At 42.2% G+C, this 20,912-nt stretch overlaps 3 protein-coding genes across 3 annotated transcripts; 1 reads left to right on the top strand and 2 right to left on the bottom strand.

Annotated features, from left to right (window-relative positions):
• The first annotated feature begins 842 nt into the window (after positions 1-842).
• On the top strand, positions 843-6,725 carry LOC115678084 (ascorbate transporter, chloroplastic). The gene is made up of 11 exons (XM_030601389.2): positions 843-1,026; positions 1,778-2,352; positions 2,629-2,736; positions 2,992-3,147; positions 3,343-3,558; positions 3,973-4,182; positions 4,534-4,671; positions 4,957-5,058; positions 5,702-5,767; positions 5,982-6,066; positions 6,162-6,725. The coding sequence occupies exons 1-11, from the start codon at positions 972-974 to the stop codon at positions 6,257-6,259; spliced, it is 1,809 nt and encodes a 602-aa protein (XP_030457249.1). The 5' UTR covers positions 843-971; the 3' UTR covers positions 6,260-6,725.
• Positions 6,726-7,403: 678 nt separating this feature from the next.
• On the bottom strand, positions 7,404-10,109 carry LOC115678085 (cytochrome P450 86A8-like). The gene has a single exon (XM_030601390.2). It carries the CDS (start codon positions 9,187-9,189, stop codon positions 7,546-7,548), a length of 1,644 nt encoding a protein of 547 aa, XP_030457250.1. The 5' UTR covers positions 9,190-10,109; the 3' UTR covers positions 7,404-7,545.
• Positions 10,110-13,927: 3,818 nt separating this feature from the next.
• Positions 13,928-17,657, bottom strand: LOC115678144 (ATG8-interacting protein 1). Its single transcript, XM_030601459.2, has 3 exons — positions 17,511-17,657; positions 15,245-16,073; positions 13,928-14,277 (listed from the first exon to the last, which is right to left on the bottom strand). Exons 2-3 carry the CDS (start codon positions 16,058-16,060, stop codon positions 14,173-14,175), a joined length of 921 nt encoding a protein of 306 aa, XP_030457319.1. The 5' UTR covers positions 16,061-16,073; positions 17,511-17,657; the 3' UTR covers positions 13,928-14,172.
• Positions 17,658-20,912: the final 3,255 nt, after the last annotated feature.

Genomic DNA, 20,912 nt, shown 5'->3' with positions numbered 1-20,912 from the left:
CATCGGTGGAAGGAAGGAAGCCGTACAGTTTTTTTTTTTTTCTAATTTTTTTTGTGGGGAGGAGGATTTTCGCGCTGAGATCGAGAAGAACCTACCGCCAGAGGTGCGGCTTAGATTCGCTCGAATGAAATTCCAAAAATACCCCTATCTTATGACATCCCTTTCCTACTGTTAGGCCTGTCAAAACGGGTCATAAACCTCTTTCTTAGTACATATTTGATGAACTAGATTGTTGTGTGATTTAATTATATTCAATAAATGAGTTTAAACAATGAAGCTCAAAATAATATACTTATTTAGACTCAATTTATTTCTATGACTCTCTTCACTCCCTTTTCGCACTCATTCAATCTCGCGCTCGCTTGCTCTGTGCCCTCACCTCAATTTGGTATGCGTCTTTCTCGATTTGGCTAAATATAAAATTTACTTTAGAAATATATATCGGATCGGGTATGTATTAAATATGGATCATATTAGGTATGAGTTACCGAGTTTACATTAAATAAAAATGGATCAATTCGAAGCGGATCATTTCCGTTCCGATCAAAATCCGACCCGATTCACCTATTTTTGTCGTCCCGTAACGGCTGCCGTCTACAACAGGGAACGGGAGAGCACTCCGAGGAGGATGAACAGCCACGTGTCGAGCCCTCGACCCCTCTCCTCGGTGGATCCACGAAGGCCACTCGGGCGTCTCCCGCTTTTTCCGAAAACGACTCTTCGCAGCGAAACCGAAAAAAAAAAAAAAAAATTTAAATAAATAACGAATTTTTAATTATTTTTTTAAAATTTCCGTCCCCGTTAATTAAAAAAAAAGGGAAAAAGGAAAAAATAGGAGGAAAATTCGTCTCCACTTCTGTTTATCCTCCCGAGTCTCGTCGACCTCACAGCAGGGGCAGTCGCTTCTCCTTCCCTCCATCGTCGCATTCGTCGAGATGGAGTGATCCAGTTCGGTAGCTTCCGCCGGAGCGATGGCCATCGGAGCTCTGATTTCCAACCGCAACTTCGGCGCTTCCGTCGGCTCAGGTACTCTGCTTCGGCAGGTTTGCGCGGCTGCGTTTTGCTTGAGCGGTTCTTCTTCGCTACTAGCCTTGTGAGTGGGAGCTCCGGGTTTGGAGCTGAGCAGGTTGTTTCGAGGGGAGACGTCGTTGCAGCTTCGGACTCGCTCCGCGTGCGGTCCCTCGCGCTTTTCTTTTTAGTTGCGTTGCGGCTGTCGTGTTGAAGTGAATTGGCCTGCTGGAAATGTCGAATGCGATTGGAGTCCGACGCTTTCGCGTTCGGTGCTGGTGGACTGTCCTGTGGATAAGAACTTCCAGTACGGAATTTAGTAATGCGGAGTTTGATAGATTCTTTGGAATAAGCACGACCATGGAATTTGCGCGTTTACGACCAGTCGGCCTTGAATATTTTTGCATGGTGCGCAGATTCCAAGTTAGCATTTTGTAAGAGTCTGAATAGAGGTTTCCTTTAATGGGTTTTTTTTTTTTATGCCGGGGTGGCCAGCGAAACCGATTTAATTAGTTCGGGATGGATTTCGAAATGTTGCTAACGAAAAGGGTTAGCTTCTTCTAATTCCGGGGCTTCTTATATGACGCGATGGCGACTATTTTATCGTTTGCAGGGCTCCTAAGATATTCAGTTAATGTCACTTTGATGTGCTTATCCTCTTGTCATCTTTAGGACGATGGAAAAAGGTTTTCTTGTTTCAGTGCTGTGCATATCGGGGAAAGTTTTTGAGCTTTTACATTCTGAGGCTAACTACTGTCGGCATTGGCAGGCAAGTTATGGCAAGCAGAGAGACGAACTTCACCTCACGGAGGATGTCGTGCGGTGACATCGGTGGCTCTGTTTCCTGGGAGCATTTTCCATGCAAATTTGTGCACACGCGGGACCTACTTATATACATCCAATTACTCAAGTTGTGCTCTCTGTGTTGCTGTTCCCTTTGATGGAGGAATCTCCAGAAGTGCAGGTACTTTGCCTGACGAAAGTAATTGCAGCACTCTTGCTCAGTATAGAAGTAGAGGAAGATGTTACTGCTGTACTTCCCCGAGTTCTTGTCATGTCAGCCGGTCTAGACTCCATGCACCACAGGTTCTCGGTACAAAAAATGGACCGGTCAGGCAATCTGAGCTTGTTAAGGTCAATAGAACTCGTGCTCATTATAAGTCAGACGAGTGTGAAATTTCAGAAGCAAGGTTGGAAGCGCTGACTGTCCCGGAAGGGGCGAGCGATGCTCTTTTGGTTGAGGGAAGTGCACAAGAAACATCGCCATGGTGGGAGCAGTTTCCAAAGCGCTGGGTGATTGTTCTGCTCTGTTTCATGGCGTTTCTACTATGCAACATGGACAGGGTATGTAATTTTCCTGTTCCACTTTCCAAATATATACGAAAAACCTTAACTGAAGTTTTAGTAGAATAAGAGTTCCCTCACTATGTATAGTCCTGGGATATTATATCTGTTAGAATGCATGGAAAGGTTCCTTCCATCAGATTTCTGGTATGTTGGTTTCTTATGGCAAGCCAGATTTCTATCATAGGGGAACTGAGGATTCAGAGAGCTCTCATGCTCAGTCAGTCCCTATTAATATGCTATAGCATATTCTAACCTGTTTCACTGTGCATTTAGGTCAACATGAGCATTGCCATACTTCCAATGTCACAAGAGTTTGGTTGGAATAGTGCAACGGTGGGGTTAATTCAATCCTCTTTCTTCTGGGGCTATCTACTTACTCAGGTTTGACTTTTTTGTTTTGAAAGTCTGGTTTGACTTGAAGTAGAAATTTTTCTGGATCAACATCAAGTAATCTAAGTAAATGTTCAATTATTTGTTTACGCCTGGTATGAATTCCTAGATAAAGTCATGTAAAATTTTTCAAGACATGCGTATACGTACGATTAATCGTCGTGCTTTTTCCTGATGAATGCATGGATGATGTTTTATGGCATGGTCCTCATCTAACTGCCTTTTTCTTATGTTTCCTGTGCATAGATTGTTGGAGGCATATGGGCTGATAAAATTGGAGGGAAGTCGGTGTTGGGTTTTGGAGTTATTTGGTGGTCAGTAGCAACGGTTTTGACACCTATTGCAGCAAAACTCGGACTTCCCTTTTTGCTAATTATGCGTGCTTTTATGGGGATCGGTGAGGTTGGCCCTTTCTCTTTCTTTGTTTCATTTGATTGTTTGACGATAATATTCCCTACTGTGGTCTCACATAAGTAACTATAATTTGTATTACCATGGCGAACCCCTAGTTTGTAATTTCCACATTGTTCCATCAACCTTTTCTCTCAGATGGTATCAAAGCATCAGACATTGCACTTATGTTGCTCTTCTATACAGGGTGTAGCTATGCCTGCTATGAACAACATACTTTCAAAGTGGATTCCAGTTTCAGAGAGAAGCAGATCACTGGCTCTAGTCTATAGTGGCATGTATCTTGGTTCTGTGGCAGGGTTGGCCTTATCGCCCATCCTGATCCACAAGTTCGGCTGGCCATCTGTTTTCTACTCGTTTGGCTCTCTCGGAAGCATATGGTTTGCACTGTGGCTGAGAAAAGTATGAGTCAGTTTCCATCCATTAATTGTAGCACGGACATAAATGTTCATTCAATGAAGAAATTTTCAAGTATTGGTTCTTGGAAGCAGAAAATATAACTTCGTTATTCGATTTCTGTCAAAAAATTTGTGCCGTTGAATTGAAGTTTATACAGTTGCTTGTTTGATGAGATCATATTTGCTTTGATAAAAAAACGTTAGTTCCAGCTATCTGCCTGCCACTTTAGTAAGCGTTCACCCAAAATAGGTGAAAGGAAAAAAAAAAAGTTTAATTAAAGTGGTGACTTATAAGCAAGATTCTGGCATGGGGATTACAGTTGGGATTAGAGAATAGATTCAATGCATCTATTACTTGGATGTCCTGCATGGAAAACTAAACATTGTCTTTTCCACCCATTGGTTGGTTTGTTTACAGGCATATAATTCACCCAAGGAGGACCCAGGGCTCACTGCAAATGAAAAACGGCTAATCTTAAGTGGCAGCATGTCAAAGGAACCTGTATCTGTCATTCCGTGGAAACTAATTTTATCAAAAGCGCCTGTTTGGGCTCTAATAATCTCGCACTTCTGCCATAATTGGGGAACTTTCATTCTTCTAACGTGGATGCCCACGTACTACAACCAGGTATTCGAGTTGAGCTCCTGTAATTGTAACATACACTCTTTATTAGCTTTGATCATTATCTAATTGTAGACTTTTGTGGCTGATCTGCATACTCTTGCTCTTGCGACACCAAAGCTTATATAGGGCGTGGCTTTGAACAGTTACATATTACCCAGCCTCCCTGTTGCCTCTATTACATCTTCCTACTATATAATTTAAAATTTTTACAAGCAAATTCTGAGATTTTCCTATACTAACTGCATATTTTAATGATTCACGGTATTTGAATCGCTATATTCTGTTTAGATCATGAAAGTCGGTGGTACTTTTATCACATTTACGATAGTATGATGACCTGTTATGCTTTTCCAGGTTTTGAAGTTCAACCTCACCGAATCTGGCCTCTTCTGTGTCTTGCCATGGTTGACAATGGCCATATTTGCAAACTTAGGAGGATGGATTGCAGATACACTTGTCAGCAAAGGTTTCTCAATCACCAATGTCCGGAAGGCAAGTACTAATATCTGCGTTGTCTTCAAAATGTATATCGTGTTCGGTGAAACATATGGACAATATTGCTGCAATCTACTTTTTGGTGAAAGAAGGAGGTTTGCGTTTAAGTTTATATGATCTATAGGATTGATTATTTATAGAACCGTATTGCATCAAGTATCACCCCTTCTATTAGAGTGCCAAATTCCTAGCAAGGTCAAGAAATCAGCATGTCATCGGTCACTTACACACGCTTTCTACAGAAGAGTAACTAATCCTTTTACTGAACCTCTAATATCGCAGATCATGCAATCGATTGGGTTTCTGGGCCCAGCCTTCTTTCTAACACAGCTGAGCCACGTGAAGACACCTGCTCTAGCAGTGTTGTGTATGGCATGCAGTCAGGTATGAGTTTACATAATTTTGGATTGTACACACCGTATGAAAAATGAGAGTCCAATGAAGAGATATTGGCATCATCATTGAACTGCTGAAGAAGCGCCTATATTTATCCTGGAAAAAGACCTACAGTGCATACACTCAACTACATGATTTAAAAGTACTTCCTATTTGAGATATTAGCTGTAATGAGGAAGCTGCTGAAAACTATCTAGGAAAAGACAGCCGAGGAAGCATCCTCACGAGCCCTTTACTGAGCTGTTAGTGAGAAAAGTTAGAGAGTGAAGAAACCATGAGATTATCTTCCAGTTAACTGATGTATGTGAAGTAGTGGCCTAAAAGGATTGATATGGCCAACCACATGATATGTTCACTTGATGTGTACTCTTGCCATCACACTTTATAGTGCCAAAGGGAGTCTTTTAGTATTGCAAATACCAAAACTGAGCGTAGTGTTTCATCTTGTATGCCGGAGTTGCTATTGGAATATGGAGCTCAATGACCAGAGTGGACACTGTATCTCTTAATCTGTGTAACCACAGTTTTGTACAAAGAACAGCCATTTCAGAGTAGGCTTTCCATGAAATTTGTAAGTTCAGAACAACCCAACATCTGGCATTAACATTGGTTTATATGCTCCGTATGACAGGGATCTGATGCATTCTCGCAGTCTGGTCTCTATTCCAATCACCAAGACATTGGGCCGCGCTATGCTGTGAGTTATTGCTCCTTATGTTTCAATTTTGAAAAAAAAAAATCCACTTTAATTGCAAAATCAATGCAAACAATCGACTTAAGTTTCCCCTTAGGTTATAGAATCTCCTTTCGCCTCTTTGTTACAAACCTTTTAATTTTTAGCTTCTATGCACCTATTCTCCCAGCATACTTTTCTTCCAAAACTTGTCAAAGTTTATATGTGTCTATTGCAGGGAGTACTGCTAGGACTCTCAAATACCGCAGGAGTGCTTGCTGGGGTTTTTGGTACAGCCGCAACAGGATACATACTTCAACGAGGTATAGCATGACCTCATGCATAATTAGTTCTGTTTGATGATGGTACCATTGTTTCCTTTCAGTTCAGGCTCTTGATCAACTTCGCTGTTTTGCAGGTTCTTGGGATGATGTGTTTAAGGTGGCTGTTGCACTATACCTCATTGGCACATTAGTATGGAACTTATTTTCAACTGGAGAGAAAATTCTTGACTGAGAAATGACCATCAGGGGAAAAAAAAAATGCTGCTCAAATAACTTAAAGGCATCGAGTTAGCGAGCTACACGAGTATAAGGAAAATAGTGAAACGAGCTACTCAAAACTCAGGCAGGGGCAAGACCTTATAAAGCGCGGTTACATATGGATACCGATTCACAGTTCATCTCACCAATTTGAGACCCTCAGATGCGACAGGATCCTGACGACTTTGTCAGCTCCGAGCAAATTCTTTCCGCAGGTTCTTTAATTGTATACGGGAAACTTAAGGTTTATACAGTGTCAGGGTGAATTTAAACCACCCCAAACACTTCGGTTGACCCGTACAGTGCACCTCATTTATCAGGGACTCAAAAATCATTTTCCAGGGAAGTCTGATAAATTTGCCTCCACAGATGCATCTAACTCTGTATTACTCATGTCCAGTTTATTTTATGTTCAATACACGTGTATATTTATCGATGTATATACATATGTAGACACTTGTATGGGTTGATAGGTATTCTTAGGGCTGGTACCTGCTTGAGAATTAGTTCAAATGGTCAACGTGTCATGACTTCCCTACGAGCCAAATACCTGAGTTGGATCATCCCATGAAGGTTAGGAGAAAACAGAAAAGTGGCTTCAAGTTGTAGTTTGAGTTTGAATAGATAATAGGATTTGAGTTGTTCCAAGTTCTGTATCTTCAATTTGGACAAGTACATCATAAATTCCGCGCACAAAATACAAAACTGAGAAACTCTTGAAGGCAAAGAAGAGTTTTTATTTTTTACTGAGAACACGAAGGCTCTTTCAGCGAACAGCATTACTTCCAACGAAAAGACCGAATCAGAAGCCAATAAACAATAAATTGAACGAAAACTCAAACATTGTAAGCACACGAGGAGGAAAAAAAGAATGAATTCAAGGCATTCTCTAGGGTGCAGCCAAGCAATCAAGGGACTGCTGAGGAATGAATGCCACTCTCTCTCTCTCTCTCTCTCTCTCTCTCTCTCTCTCTCTCTCTCTCTCTCTCTCTCTCTCTCTCTCTCTCTCTCTGTGTTCATCAAGGATCAACCCCTTCCTAGACCAAAACCAAACCAAATCGTATCTTTTTAAACACAAAAAACACCATTATTTTCCTGGTGGCGAAATCAATCAGATCGAGATCAAGAAACCAAATGAGAGGAGGTTTTTTCTTCCCTTGGGATCAAATTGCGAAAGCTCTCTCTGTACCAGCCAATTAATGAAATCTGCCCATTCCCACAACTAAAGATTCAAAGTAACTCAATTAACACCCCCCCTTCTTAAGCAAACCCAGCTACCATGTCGCCACCACCATTACACTCACCATTCAATTTGATGCCCACTTCCTCGTTCCTCTCTCTCCTGATGCTCTCCAAAATTGGCACCAAGTCCCTCCTGAGCACGTCCACTTTGAGCCCGTACTTCATGAACAGTGTCAATGACATCTTCTGCACCACTCTATGCCCAGAAGCCACCCTCAGCTTGTGCCTCAGCAAGACTGCTGCCGCAATCGACTTCATCTGCAGATAAGCCAAGTCCTTCCCTAGGCAAATCCTGGGCCCTGCATTGAATGCCACAAACTTAAATGCATCCTGCATGACGAACTTCTGGCCGTCCGGCGACAGCCACCTCTCAGGCCGGAACTCCAAGCAATCCTCCCCCCACGTCGTCCTCATCCTCCCTGCTGAGTATATTGAATACGTGACCGATGATCCAGCTGGCACGAAAGTCCCGTCGGGCAACACGTCGTCCGCCACCACGTGCTTCGAGTCCTCGGGAACCGAGGGGTAGAGCCGTAGTGTCTCCGATAGGGCCGCCTTCAGGTACACCAGCTTGTCCACCTCCTCGAACCCCAGCGGCTCGTCGACCCACCTTGCCACGTCATCGCCGCGCGACTCGGTCAGGACCTTGCATATTTCGCGAACAATTTTGTCCTCCACGGATGGATTTTGGATGACCAGCCAGAAGAACCAGCTCAGCGCCACCGATGACGTGTCGCGCCCGGCCAGGATGAAGTTCAGCGCCACGTGCTGGAGGAACGTATCCGAGTAGGACTCCTTTTTCTTCATGAACCTGGAGAGCAGGTCGTCATGGGGGTGCTCATCCTTCTTCTGCTGCTGGCTCAGCAGCTCGAGCTTTCGGGCGGCGATCACTTTGGACAAGTACTCATCAATGTTCATGAGGCTGCGGCTCAAGCCGACCTCCATCCCTAGCCGGAGCCACTTCTTGAACCTCCACATCACCTCGGGCAATATGAACCGCTGGAGCGAGGCTTCCGTGGCCCGGTCGAAGGCTGAGGCGAAGCCGTTCTCGGGGAGCCCCGGCGCGCAGGTCCCCGGGTCCTTCCCGAAAGCCAGGCCACATATGTTGTCGAACGTGAGCCGGAGCAGCAAGTCCTGCAGATCGACCGGCTCGGCGCCCAGCTCGGCCGACTTCAGGATGGGGCAGAACCGCAGCTTGATGACCCGGTTGAGCCACCGGGCCATGGCCTGGCGCAGCGTCCGGGTGGTGAACTCCAGCGCGGCGGTCTTCCTCTGGAACAGCCACGTGTCGCCGTCGGAGTTGAAGATTCCCTCGCCGAGGAGGTCGTGGAACACGGCCTGCCACGTCGGGCCCTTCGGGTAGTTGTCGAAGCGGGCCTTGAGGATGTGCTCGAGGTTCTTCGGGTCGCAGGTTACGGTGACGAGGCCCTGCCTCCGGGCCAGGAACGGCACCGCGCAGATGCACGTCTGGTACGTGCCGCCGCACGCCCGGAGGTTGTCGACGATCCAGTCGTGCATGCGGTCGCAGTTCTCGATCAGGCCCGGCAGGCTGCCCAATAGGGGCCAGACACGTGGGCCCTTCAGGGACCGTGAGATGAACGTGAACCAGATCAGGTAGGCCGTTATTGCCGTTAATACCAGTAGAGCTGTCGCTACGTCCATTTCCTGTCCTTTTTCCCTCTGCCCCCCTCTCTGGTTTCCTTCTTCTGTAGCAAAAACTCTCTTTTTACTTTTCTTCCCCGGAAAAAATGCTAGCTACTTTCCGGGAGAACGAATCCCAAGTTTTCTAGGGAAAACTTTCAGACCCTAGTTACATGTATGGTGCAATTGACTGTGTGTGTCTGAAAAGCAAGAAAAGCAAAACAAAAGAAAATGGGAGATGGAGAAGAAGATGCAGAGATGGATATAATGAGAGAGGGTATGTGAGTGAGTGAGTGAGTGAGAGAGTGTGATACGTACAGTTAGTAAAGAGAAAGAGAGAGCAAGACAATTTATAGGTGAAGAGATAAAGAAGAGCAATAATGGTGGACAGACTGTTGCTTGAAATGTATCATGCCTCTCTCTCTCTCTCTCTCTCTCTCTCTCACATGCTGTGAATCACTCTGGTCTGACTTATATAATGAGGAGACTCACACCATAATCGTAATGGCGTGTCTTAAATGCACTGGGAGGTCGTTGAGAAGCTCTTAAAAACCCTAGCTGGGCCTCTTCTCTTCTCCAACTCTAACTCAATCATCCGTAGTATAATATAAGCCGCTCTTGCGAGAACCCCATGTCATGCATCTCTCTCTCTCTCTCTCTCTCTCTCTCTCTCTCTCTCTAAGAGTCTGAGAGATCACACACACACACATGCAAGTGACACCTAATTCTGCAGAAAAAGCGAGAGGGTCATAAATTGTGGAGCATTGAATGAAGAGGAACTTTAATGAGATTAGTTGAGGAAGCGGGGACAGATCAAACGAAAAGAAACACCAAGGAGACTCCGTGTGATGAGATAAAGAGGAGGCAAAAAAGAATGGGGGTCACACGGTTTAGGCTGGAAGTGTTTATGCTTTCAATCTTCAAGATCTCTCCCTCTCTCTCTCTCTTTTCTATTCAAAAGAAAAGAAACCAGAGATTATTTCGGGGGATGACATTTTGAAGATTCTTATGTGTAGAGCCATGCAATTTGTCTTAAATGAAAATGGGTTGTTCATGTGGGCTTTGGTTAGGGGTCGGTGAGCGAACTACCAACAATTTATAGGGTTTACTTTGTGGTGAAGTGATATTCTTTTCGAATTATTTTTGTCCTCTCTTTTCATCTTTATCCACCACTGGGCCTGTTCTTTCTCCCACCTTGCAATCTATATAATAAAACAAGGAAGGAAAAAAAAAAAACAGGTGAAAAGAAGAAACAGAGCTCTGAGCCTGAGGATTGTGTTCTTTCATCGTCGTCATCACACGGTTTTGTTTGACCTTTGCATGAAATTTAATGTCTTTCATCTGTTACCACGAACGCCAGGCGCAGAGGGCAAAACATTGGAGATCTTGAGGTCAAACTTGCAGGGGGTGCCACCTGAAAGTAACAGTTTCGCTTCATTGACACTGTCAAACTTTTTTTTATTCCGATCATCTAATCCATGCCTGGCCCTTCTTTTCATTTTGTTCTTTCTTCGCTTTCTGTGTGATGTGAACTTTTGGAAAGAAAATTTGGACATGCTAAGCGAGCTCTAATCATCAAATCTACCGAAGAAGATCATCACTATCGTTAACATCATCAAGCTCACATAAAGTGTTATTGAGACCTTTCCCTTTCTGTGCATCCAATTTTCGAGTTTTGATACAATCCGAACTTCACCCCGAAAGTGTCGGTACCAGGTGACGATATTCCGTGCGTGGTACGGAATAATAACTCGGAAAACACTGTGTAGATGTTGTACTTGAGGCAATAGAATAGAGGGAGATTTGATCAGCAGAGAGGCTTGGGTGGTGCAGCTAGCTTGTGACTTGTGAGGAGAAGCATAATGGTGTGTTAGGGCAGCTAAATCTATCTAATTATCTTACATGCAAGAGCGTGAATAATTGTTTGCTACAACCATGCCACCGCCCTCTACAACCAACGGACATTGCAATTAGTTCCCTTTGGTTGGCAGCTCCGCATTACATTGTCTGAACAAGAAAATGAAAAGAAAGAAAGAAAGAAATCAGATACATTCGTCGTACCGACAATATATATGGTGGATATAAAGTCAATTAGCGTAGAATCACACAAGAATTTGCGTTCTTTTAAGAAACTAACGTGGGTCTCGCTGTTTTTTTTTTTATATGCGATCAACGTCACAAGAACTTCTTAAAGAAAAAATAAGTTTGCGCAAGTTCTCGAGAATTAATTTTAGTTACAAAAATGGAGAGCCAAAATTTCCTATTATTTTTCTCATATTGTTTAGCATACTTGTGGGTATTTTAAAGTACTCGTTAACCCGACTCATAAAAAGAAAATCATATGCGGCCATTACTACGAATGTATGATCTCTCTCTTCCGTTCTTTTTTATTATTTATTTTCATGGCTGTGTTTGGATTTTTAAAAAATTTGGTATTTATGACAAAGGGAAAATAGGCGTTGACTTGTGTGGGATATGAGATTTTATGAGGGTCATGTTTGTGCTCAAACTCACACGAGTCGCTTTCAATGCACCCATTTGCCGCTGACCCCTCTCTCTCTCTCTCTCTCTCTCTCTCTCTCTCTCGCAACATTTAAATCACACCATATCATCTCAATTCGGTGCCAATTTCCATGATATCAACAGGAACACGAAGAGGCCAAGAGAAGGAACCATCTAGAGTCGTTGAACATAACGTGGATGCTGGATGTTTTATATTAGAACTTTCTAATTGAAATTGGCCGGATGAACTCAATTGATAGCACGTGAAAATATTTCAGACTCAATTAGTAAAATTGAAAGGTTTATAACTGAATTGATAAAAATGTAATAGGTTTAGGACTTTTAGGATAATTTTCCTTAATTCGGTACCAATTTCCATGATATCAATAGGAAGACGAAGAGGCCAAGAGAAGGGACCATCTCAAGTCGCTGAACACAGCGTCCAATGGGGGTTGATCATCACTCCAAGAAAGTGCGAACACCTATGCTATGCGATGCAAATTTATATTCTGAGTACCAACGCTCTACGGAATTCTTCTTCCACCAAACAAATGGCAACGTTCTAGGTTGTCACTCATTCTTGATCGTGACCCAATTCCTCTCAAGACACACACGAAAAGTGTCCGCAGAAGAAAGAATTTCCCGATTGGTGAGATTTCTTGCTGTCCATCATTCCTCACATCGCAGTGGGTCACTCAATAAGCCAGGGTCTTTTTCTTTTCTCAATTTGCAGATACCAAGGTGATCTTCTCATGAGTATATGATGTGAATAGAGTTATGGTACCATATAATACGTCATCCAAAAGTTGCCGGGACTAACCTGGATTTCTTTAGCTTACTCGTTTATGTTGAATCAACTAGGAATAGGAGGTGGGGTTTATCCGCATCATCAACTCCTTGCCCATTAGAAAAATAATTTAAAGATGGTGCTAAATGTAGCGAAATGTACATCCGATTTGATTCGCTAGCAGTGCGCATTTTAAACAAGGGCAATTCTCGATATGCAAAGTGATCGCGGAGACAGGACTAGCTGTTCGATGCATCGGATATTGCTCAAGAGCTTACAGCGTACAAAAGCGACAACGTTTTCGAAGATTTGAGCTGGTTCAAGCTTTCTCAAGCTGTTCTTGGTTTCTAGAAGAAGCACCCTTGCTTTTTCCATCTTAGGTTGTCGACTTATGAGGGTGTAGTCACCGACTCAATGACTTAATGAAAGACTTGATGAGGAGATAGAAGATGGCTATGAAAAAGAAGGCAATGCACTGAATGGTTCAACTACCACTACGAAACCGTGGCTTCTGAATTCAGGGTAATCTTCCAAGTGAGCGTAGCGTGTCCATTGGTGGGTTCGCCGTATCTGAACTCCGAGCCCCCCGTTTTTTTTCTCCTTGGGGCACCATGTCTTGGCAAATCTTGCCACCTGCAGAATCCGTGGGAAGAGAGTCAAAAGCTTCCTCATTTGCAGCTGATATACAACAGTATTGTGACTCGATGGCCTGTTGCGGAAATAATAGCGCTTTAAGTCCCAAATTCAAACCAATAGTAAGATACCGAATCAGCTTAGGTTGCCAACATACAGAAACAGAACCAACACCCACCATTGCTGCTTTGTCTCGCGTGCAAGAGGTTGCTTGCACGCCATGGCACTGTGAACCAACCAACAAAACACCGGCCGAAATGCCCACGTTCGTCTGAGATCAGTTTTATTAAGTGGAACTCGTTTGAGCTAATAATTTAATGTAGACAAGTCGCAGAGCATACATGAGCCTTAGTGATACACTAAGGTTTTGGGATTTTACAGATCACGGGTTTGAGTCGCTCAAATTGCCTCTATGCAAAAGCAGAGGCGGCATACAGAGTCCTAGGGACCCCATAACGTGAGAGCCTTGTGGATCCGAACCTGTGACGCCCTTTTAAGGTAAGACACAACGAAAAACATATGGAAGGATTGCACAGAGATGAAACAACCAAATATAACATTTCTTATGACATAAAAGCCTCGAAACGAGTGGTGATCCACACTAGAGGTTCTTCGTGGTACGATGCCATGTCGTGCAACTTTTGACACTTTTGCACTTGATTGACGTTTCAAAATATCACACTTTTACGATGTTTTCATGGTTAGTCATGACAAAAAGCCAAAACGTGGTATGGTAGAATGTTGTGCTTGTGCCATAGAGAATCCCATCGACACAAATCCACGTACAGTGAGTGTGACACAGCATGCTTTCTTTTTTCACCAAGCAAGCAGGCAAACTACTAAAGCGGTCATGTCACAGAAACTTTCCCTATAACACATGATGTCCAGTTTGGGCAGAACCAACTATTGCCAGGCATATCACTGTACAATGGATTTACACTACCATAAAATTGTCACCTGTCACCACAATATAAATTAAATAGCACATGTGTAACTCGGTCATTGGTATAACAGCCGCAGCAGAATACAACAACATACTAAAATCTCTCACTCACTCTCCCTCGATATTTTTCGCCATCATCTTAGTTCTCACTCGAGGAACTGCCCCTAATAAAGGAGCCACGTCGGTGGCCGCCCACTATCACATCTTTCATGCGATATATGGGACCCAGCAGACGGCCCATCTTCTGCCAGAAAGAAGTTTCGACAAATAATCAGTTACAGCACCAGTATGAAGAAGCTTAGAAAACAGCGTGCAAGCAGATCTAAGATACAGTATCATTCAGCAAAGAAAAATACAATAGTGATTCGACCGAATTTTAGAATCGTTTTCATTCAATAACATAAGCCAAAACCCAAAGCAGTAACTTGGAAGATTACACCTATCTCAACTTCATACAAGGATGCCAGACGAGTCACTCTCTCATCCTTAACTCCAGATAATTACACTTAAAAGGAACACCAACAACTTCATACTGGGTAAAAGTTAAAACAGAACAAATCCAATAGTAGATGGTTCCCACATTGTACCACCGACCCAGCCAGTTACCTAGAGGCACTTCTTCAATCCTACCACTTAAGCCAGATAATATTTAATAATGATGATCCCATCCTAAAGTATTTTAACACTTATTATGCCCTCTACATAAAGGCCTCGACTCACACAGAATGGACCAATGTCCAAGAAACCAACACATTATCGTCCTAAGATAGGATGACCTGGAATTACAATAAAATGACACTATGGCAGAGTCACTCAACAATGCCCCCAGTTGAAGCAGTTTTTTAGGTCCAAGGCAGATGATGCAGTAGCATATTGATATCTCACTGTTCAAACAAGAAAAGTAATCGGACAAATCTTATGATTGCTTCCCATCAGACACAAATAACTTATTTTCCAATGAAAATCTCTTATCTTGCACTCTAAAGCTCCTCCGAAAAAAATAGCATTTAGTGCTTCTTGTTCGCTAGGACAACTAACACATAAAACAAATCATTAGCTGTTTGCATGGAGAAATGAAATGTCTGTCAATGAAAGCTATAATCTTGCACTTCAGAATTGAAAAGGAGTGTGTGCACTATCAGCAAGCATGGCCCAGAGTCCAACTGGTTGTGTCTCCCTTTACCAACAAATCATGAGAGCAAAAGGCATACCTCATCATTGATGGCCATCTGCCATTTAAGTTGAAGAACTTGCCATCTTTCTTGCTGCCACCTCTGCCCAAGAATTACAAGACCCGTCACAGCTGCAGCAACAAAAATAGACCAAAAAGTATTTGCCTCCTTCGCATGTGTATAAAATGAAACCGCACGTTTCTTCCACCAAGCTCCACAAGGAAGGTCAGTCTCATAATAATCGTGATCTTTGGTGGATTTAGATGACCTCGATAACTCCTCGGCGGATTCTAAGACATGTTCATGTTCGGTTAACTCAGTGCTTGTGTTGTCAACATATGTACTTGGATTAAGGCCACCAAGAGCAGCTTCACCGTGAAAAGAACTTAAAGTAGCATCAGCATACGGCATATCTAGCCCTTGCAGACTCATGCCTTCCTCAAACTCCTTATCATGAACAAACTGTCTGCCACCTGTCTCATCCAAACACTCTACTCCAGGAAACTCATCATGTGTAGTCCTGAAACTCGTATCTTTCTGGTCCTTTCCGCTAGAAATTCCCCCTTCTGTTTCCAGTTCAGCAACATCATCTTGTTGTTTTTCTTCTTCAGGTTGATCTTTCTCAGGCGCCAATGGAAGATTTTCATGTTGGCTGGGTGGAAAGACAAAGTGACCGGACATGAACAAAGCACGAGATATTTCTGCATCATCAACATCATATGCATTACCCTTGTCATCAGTTTTCAGTTCAACATCTGGACCAGGAGCAGCCGTATATGCTGACGCTGTAAGTGAGACAACTTCCCATTCATTTCTGCGAGTAACAGTTTCCTCTCCCTCGTCTTTATCTGCCATTGTTCGGCTCGTCCTTGTGAACAAAAATCACCAAGAAAATATTATAATATAGAACAGAAGAGAAAAAAATTATATGGCCCCTTAAATGCAACATAAGATGTCTATTGACAAAAACCAGCGATCGTCAGTTGGTGAATTTAGGAACTCATCATTGCAAAAACCTTAGCAGAAAATGCAACAGGACAATTCATCCGTGATGGCAAAAGCAGTTATACTGTATTGAAAGAGACACCAACGTCTCGTAAGGAGCAACCCAGTAAGAGTAAGATTTGGCAGTTGCTTCAGCAAGAGTTGATGCACCATATTAATACGGTATAAACTCACTTACCTGAGCTCACTGTCAAAATCTTAAGTGGATTTATGTTGACACACTGAAAATTTTTAAAATACAGGGTTTGCCAAGAGGTGGAAGCTTGCATTAGTATGAGGCCAAGGAGAGAAGAATTCAGTAGAATTCCACCCCTTCTACTTAAACGATACAATCCATTTTACATTAAAAAAAAAGTGCCAAAGTTCCATGCCAGGAAGTAATGCCAAAGCATGTAATACTTTGCAGGAAACAGGGACCGTGAAATCAACTAGAAAGCATGAGTTCAATATCAACTAAAAGGAATTTCTTCAAAGAAGCAAGAACCAAACAAAAACAAGCGGAAAGCATGAACTTTTCATATAACAAACTAAGAGGAATTTCTATTATTTCAAAACAAGGTAATTCAGCTATCTCTAAATCCCAAGTAGAAAAATATCGGCTTGGAGCTTCAGAGGCTAAAATCTGCAGCAGGAATAACAGAGAATGATCCCCAATCTCCTCGTTCAACAACTACTCCCATCTTAATTTTTTCTCCTTCTATGTGTCTAATCTTGTTTCCCAAAAGCAAAAGGGTGCTGCCGAACCAATCAATCGGCAATCAACACAACACGTACACCACCAATCCCACCAACCATCTTTCCTCCGAGCTTCTGCGCTGGCCGACTACTAAGTCCAAAAGGAAAAATAACTGCTTTAAAAAATGCCAGCTAGGTCCAGAAGAACCAAAGTCCACACTTCATCATACACGCATAGAACCGAAACAGCAGCTCAGGTTCAATCCCAGGCTCAAGAAAGAGGCCAACAGAATCAAACTAGACCCAGAGTCAACATCGAACGAAGCAGAATTCAACCCAAAACTTGTCGATGACCAGCTCCCAAAAACCACCCAATCGAAAACCCACGCCGGACGCACGCACGCACGCACGCACCCACCCACCCCAAACCACAAGCGAACACCTCACGCCGATGCCTAGCACATCTCAAATCTCATCTCGACAGCAACCGAAAACTCGATCGTCAAATCAGGTCGCCAACGGATCAGCTAACGACGACGACGACGACGACGACGAAAGGCGACGGAGCCACAGCCACCGATGGACTGCAGGTAGAGAGCGAAGATCACGAGCACGGGATTCTTACAGGCGCGCAGCGAGCGAGCGATCGGATGGGGAGATCGAGAGGATCGGAGATTGGCCCAAGCGAGTTAGAATCTCAGCAGCGACGAAGATAGATGGTAAGAAAACCGTCTCGAGAAGTGTAGAGAGAGAGAATGGCCCAACCAGACGAGCCACGTTTTATATGCCAGATTTTTCTGGTCACGTTTTACCCAAAAAAAAAAGGGGGGGGAAACGGGCTGGTCCGGTAAAGGGTGTCTATGATGAAATCTGTCCTTTTATTATTATGCATTTTGGACAAAAGTGATAGCATTTTGCCTACTGATTTGCGCTCTCTCGCTTCTTGACCAAAAAAAAATAGAAGGAAAAAAAAGATACAAATGGTCTCTGAATTTTAATTTGATATGTATTGTGATCCCTAAACTTTAATTTAGTATGATATGTGGTCCCTGAACTTTAGCTCGATGTGTAATATTATCCATTAACTTTGATTTGTTTAATGCGGTCCTTAAACTTTTGATATATATTTAATATAGTCCCTGAACTATATGAAAATATTCAATGTTGGGGACAACATTGAATATTTTTATATAGTCGGAGGACTAAATTGAACATGTACTAAAAGTCCAAGAACCACATTGAACAAATAAAAAATTTAACTGCTACATTACGTATTAAGCTAAAGTTTAGTGATCATATCAAATAAATTAAAAATTTAAGGGTTAAATTACAAATTAAGCCAAAATTTATGGATTATTTGCATAATTTTTGCCAAAAAAATACGAAAGTTATGCATGCAAATAATGCTTTTAAAAATGCGCGATCAAGTCCCGAGCTTGCCACCAGGGTATGCGTCTCCCACTTGACTTTTTGAAATGACACGTGGCCATGGGCTCAAGAGCCCGTACGTTTTTTCGGCGTCGAAAATGTATTGAAGGCAAGTTCGGCACTCGTTTGAACCGTTTTGTAAAACGTTGGGGGTTATTGACCAAAATGGACTGTTATGGAGTCTGATTGATTTTGATGACCACGATCTTAAAGACTGATATGTACTTATCCTATGTATACAATTTTTTTTTAAAACTAAATTACAAAGACTTTTTTTTACTGAAAAACGCTATAGGTCAAGCTAGAAATAGTCCGTATAATAGTTAGGTAAGGCCCGATTATAGTATCATAGCTATATCGTGCCGTGTCAACGGGTGTCGCGATTTCGGGATCCGAACATAATATGTCAATCAAAAGAATTAAAGAAAATCCCGTGCTTAATCCGTTAAAAAATGAATTCTTGTGTGTAAATATATAAAAAAAATACATGTTTATATGATATATAAAATCAAACATTTTACTTATAGTTTGTGAACTTATTTACAAATTGTGTTGAATTTTATGAACCAATTAATCTATTCAAATAGATTTATTCTGAACCCCATTAATAGTGAATCGTCGGTTAGCAATACTTTCAGCCAAGCTAGTCAATGAAATTAAAGGTGGAATAAAGGAACATCATTATGAACAAAATCACAGTTTTTTTTTTGGTCGGATAACAAAATCACAGTTAATTGCTTGTCAAGGAATTAAAAAAGAAGAAGATAAAACTCAGTAGAAAATATACGTGGGAATCTTATCAGCTAAAACGAAATGGGAGTAACAGAAGCTACCGGCTGGGCCGGTCTCGCTTGTCCCGTAACGCGGGATTGCGTGCTTGGGTTCAGTGGAGTTGCACCGGAGACGATCCGGTAAAAAGCCGTTTTCTTTGGGCTTGCGTGCGAGGGGAGATAGGCACCTTAGCGTGAAATTCTTTGCCATAATAACATTAAAAAAATCGCATGGGATTAGCCGGGTCAATTGGATACTAATCGGGCATTACTCACCAATCCAATTATAAATTTCTTAGTCCCGTTATCATCGGAGAAATGGTGTTACTGGGTGCGTGTAGTTTTGACAATTTTCCAATCGATTAAATAAAGTTAGATGCATGAGATTTTTACAGCATGCGACCCGGTGGCTCGATCTTATGGAATAAGATTGGAAATTTATGGGCGGCCTTATAGGAAAGAGCTTTGTGGTATTTGGGAAATGGCAAACACGTAAGATTTTGGATGGATAGATGGATTTCAGGTATAAAGCCGCTCTGTAATGTTGTTGATACTTGACCATCTCCATTTGAGATTGACAGAATGGTTTGTGATTATGTGCTGCATGGAGATTGGAACTTTCAAGTGTTCCGGAGCATTTTATCATAAGATATAATCTTTCAAATTCTGGCTGTCGAACCTCCTTTGGCCTCCGATGAAAAATATAGTCTTTTGTGGGAGGGTATTGGAAGCGGGTAGTTATCTATTAAGTCAACGCACAAATTAACCAATGGGGTGGATAATCGAGAATCAGATGATATATGGTTCAAGAAAGGGACCTCCACGTGTTAGAACTTTTCTTAGGCTAGCCACTCACAAGCAACTATTGAAGAGAAAATTACCAAAAAAAAAAAAGTTTTAAACTAATTGTACTTATATCAATTCAGTCAAAAACCTCTTGATTTGGCCAATTTAGTCTTAAAACCAACTGACAATTTGCCAATTCAGTTCTAAACCTTTCAATTGTGCCAATTTAGTCATAAATCGTAGTAACGATTTAACAATTTAGTTCTAAATTTTTTGACGATTTGCCAATTTAGTTCTTTTGACCAAATTTAACCGGAAAACACTGATGTGGCTTTAGTCAATGCCAGGCATCCTACGTGGAGTGGCTGATGCTGACGTTGATAATTTTTTAAAAAAATTTCTAAATTTTTTATTATTTTTTCTTCTTTCCTTTCTTCTTTCTCATTTTCTTTTTCCAACTCTTAGCCAGCGAGGGCACGGAGGTTGCTAAGCCGACTCTTGCCTGGATTGGGCAAGGGTAGTGATGCCTCACCCAAACCAGGCGAGGACCGCGATGCCCTCGCTCAGACTTAACAAAGGTGTCAAGCCCTCTCTGCCCAAGAGTTAGAAAAAACGGAAAATAAAAAAAGAAAAAAATTCAAAAAAAATCTCAAATTGCAAAAATTGTCCATGTCAACGCCGACCATCCTACATAGGACAACTGACGCTGACTGGACCCCCATGTTAGTGCTTTCCAGCTAAAATTTGTTGGAATGACTAAATTGTCAAATCGTTAAGAGTTTTAGGACTAAATTGGCATAATTAAAAGACATATGACTCAATTGGAAAATCGTCAAAAGGTTTAGGACTGAATTGGCATAATTGAAAGGTTTAAGATTGAATTGACACAAATGCAATAAGTTTAGGACTTTTTTGATAATTTCCCCAACTATTGACTGCTGAATTGAAGACGTGTCACAATGTGGGGGAAGCTTATATTGCTTGAGATGTGAGTCTTTTGTGATAATAATAGTATATGTTTTAAGGGATTGTCCAATTGTTCG

The sequence above is a fragment of the Syzygium oleosum genome, unplaced genomic scaffold (assembly GCF_021117445.2).
Source record: "Syzygium oleosum isolate NSW1041296 unplaced genomic scaffold, Sole_v2.1 Sole_v2.15, whole genome shotgun sequence".
In the NCBI taxonomy this organism is placed as follows: domain Eukaryota; kingdom Viridiplantae; phylum Streptophyta; class Magnoliopsida; order Myrtales; family Myrtaceae; genus Syzygium; species Syzygium oleosum.
This window is presented reverse-complemented; position numbering and strand designations above follow the sequence as displayed.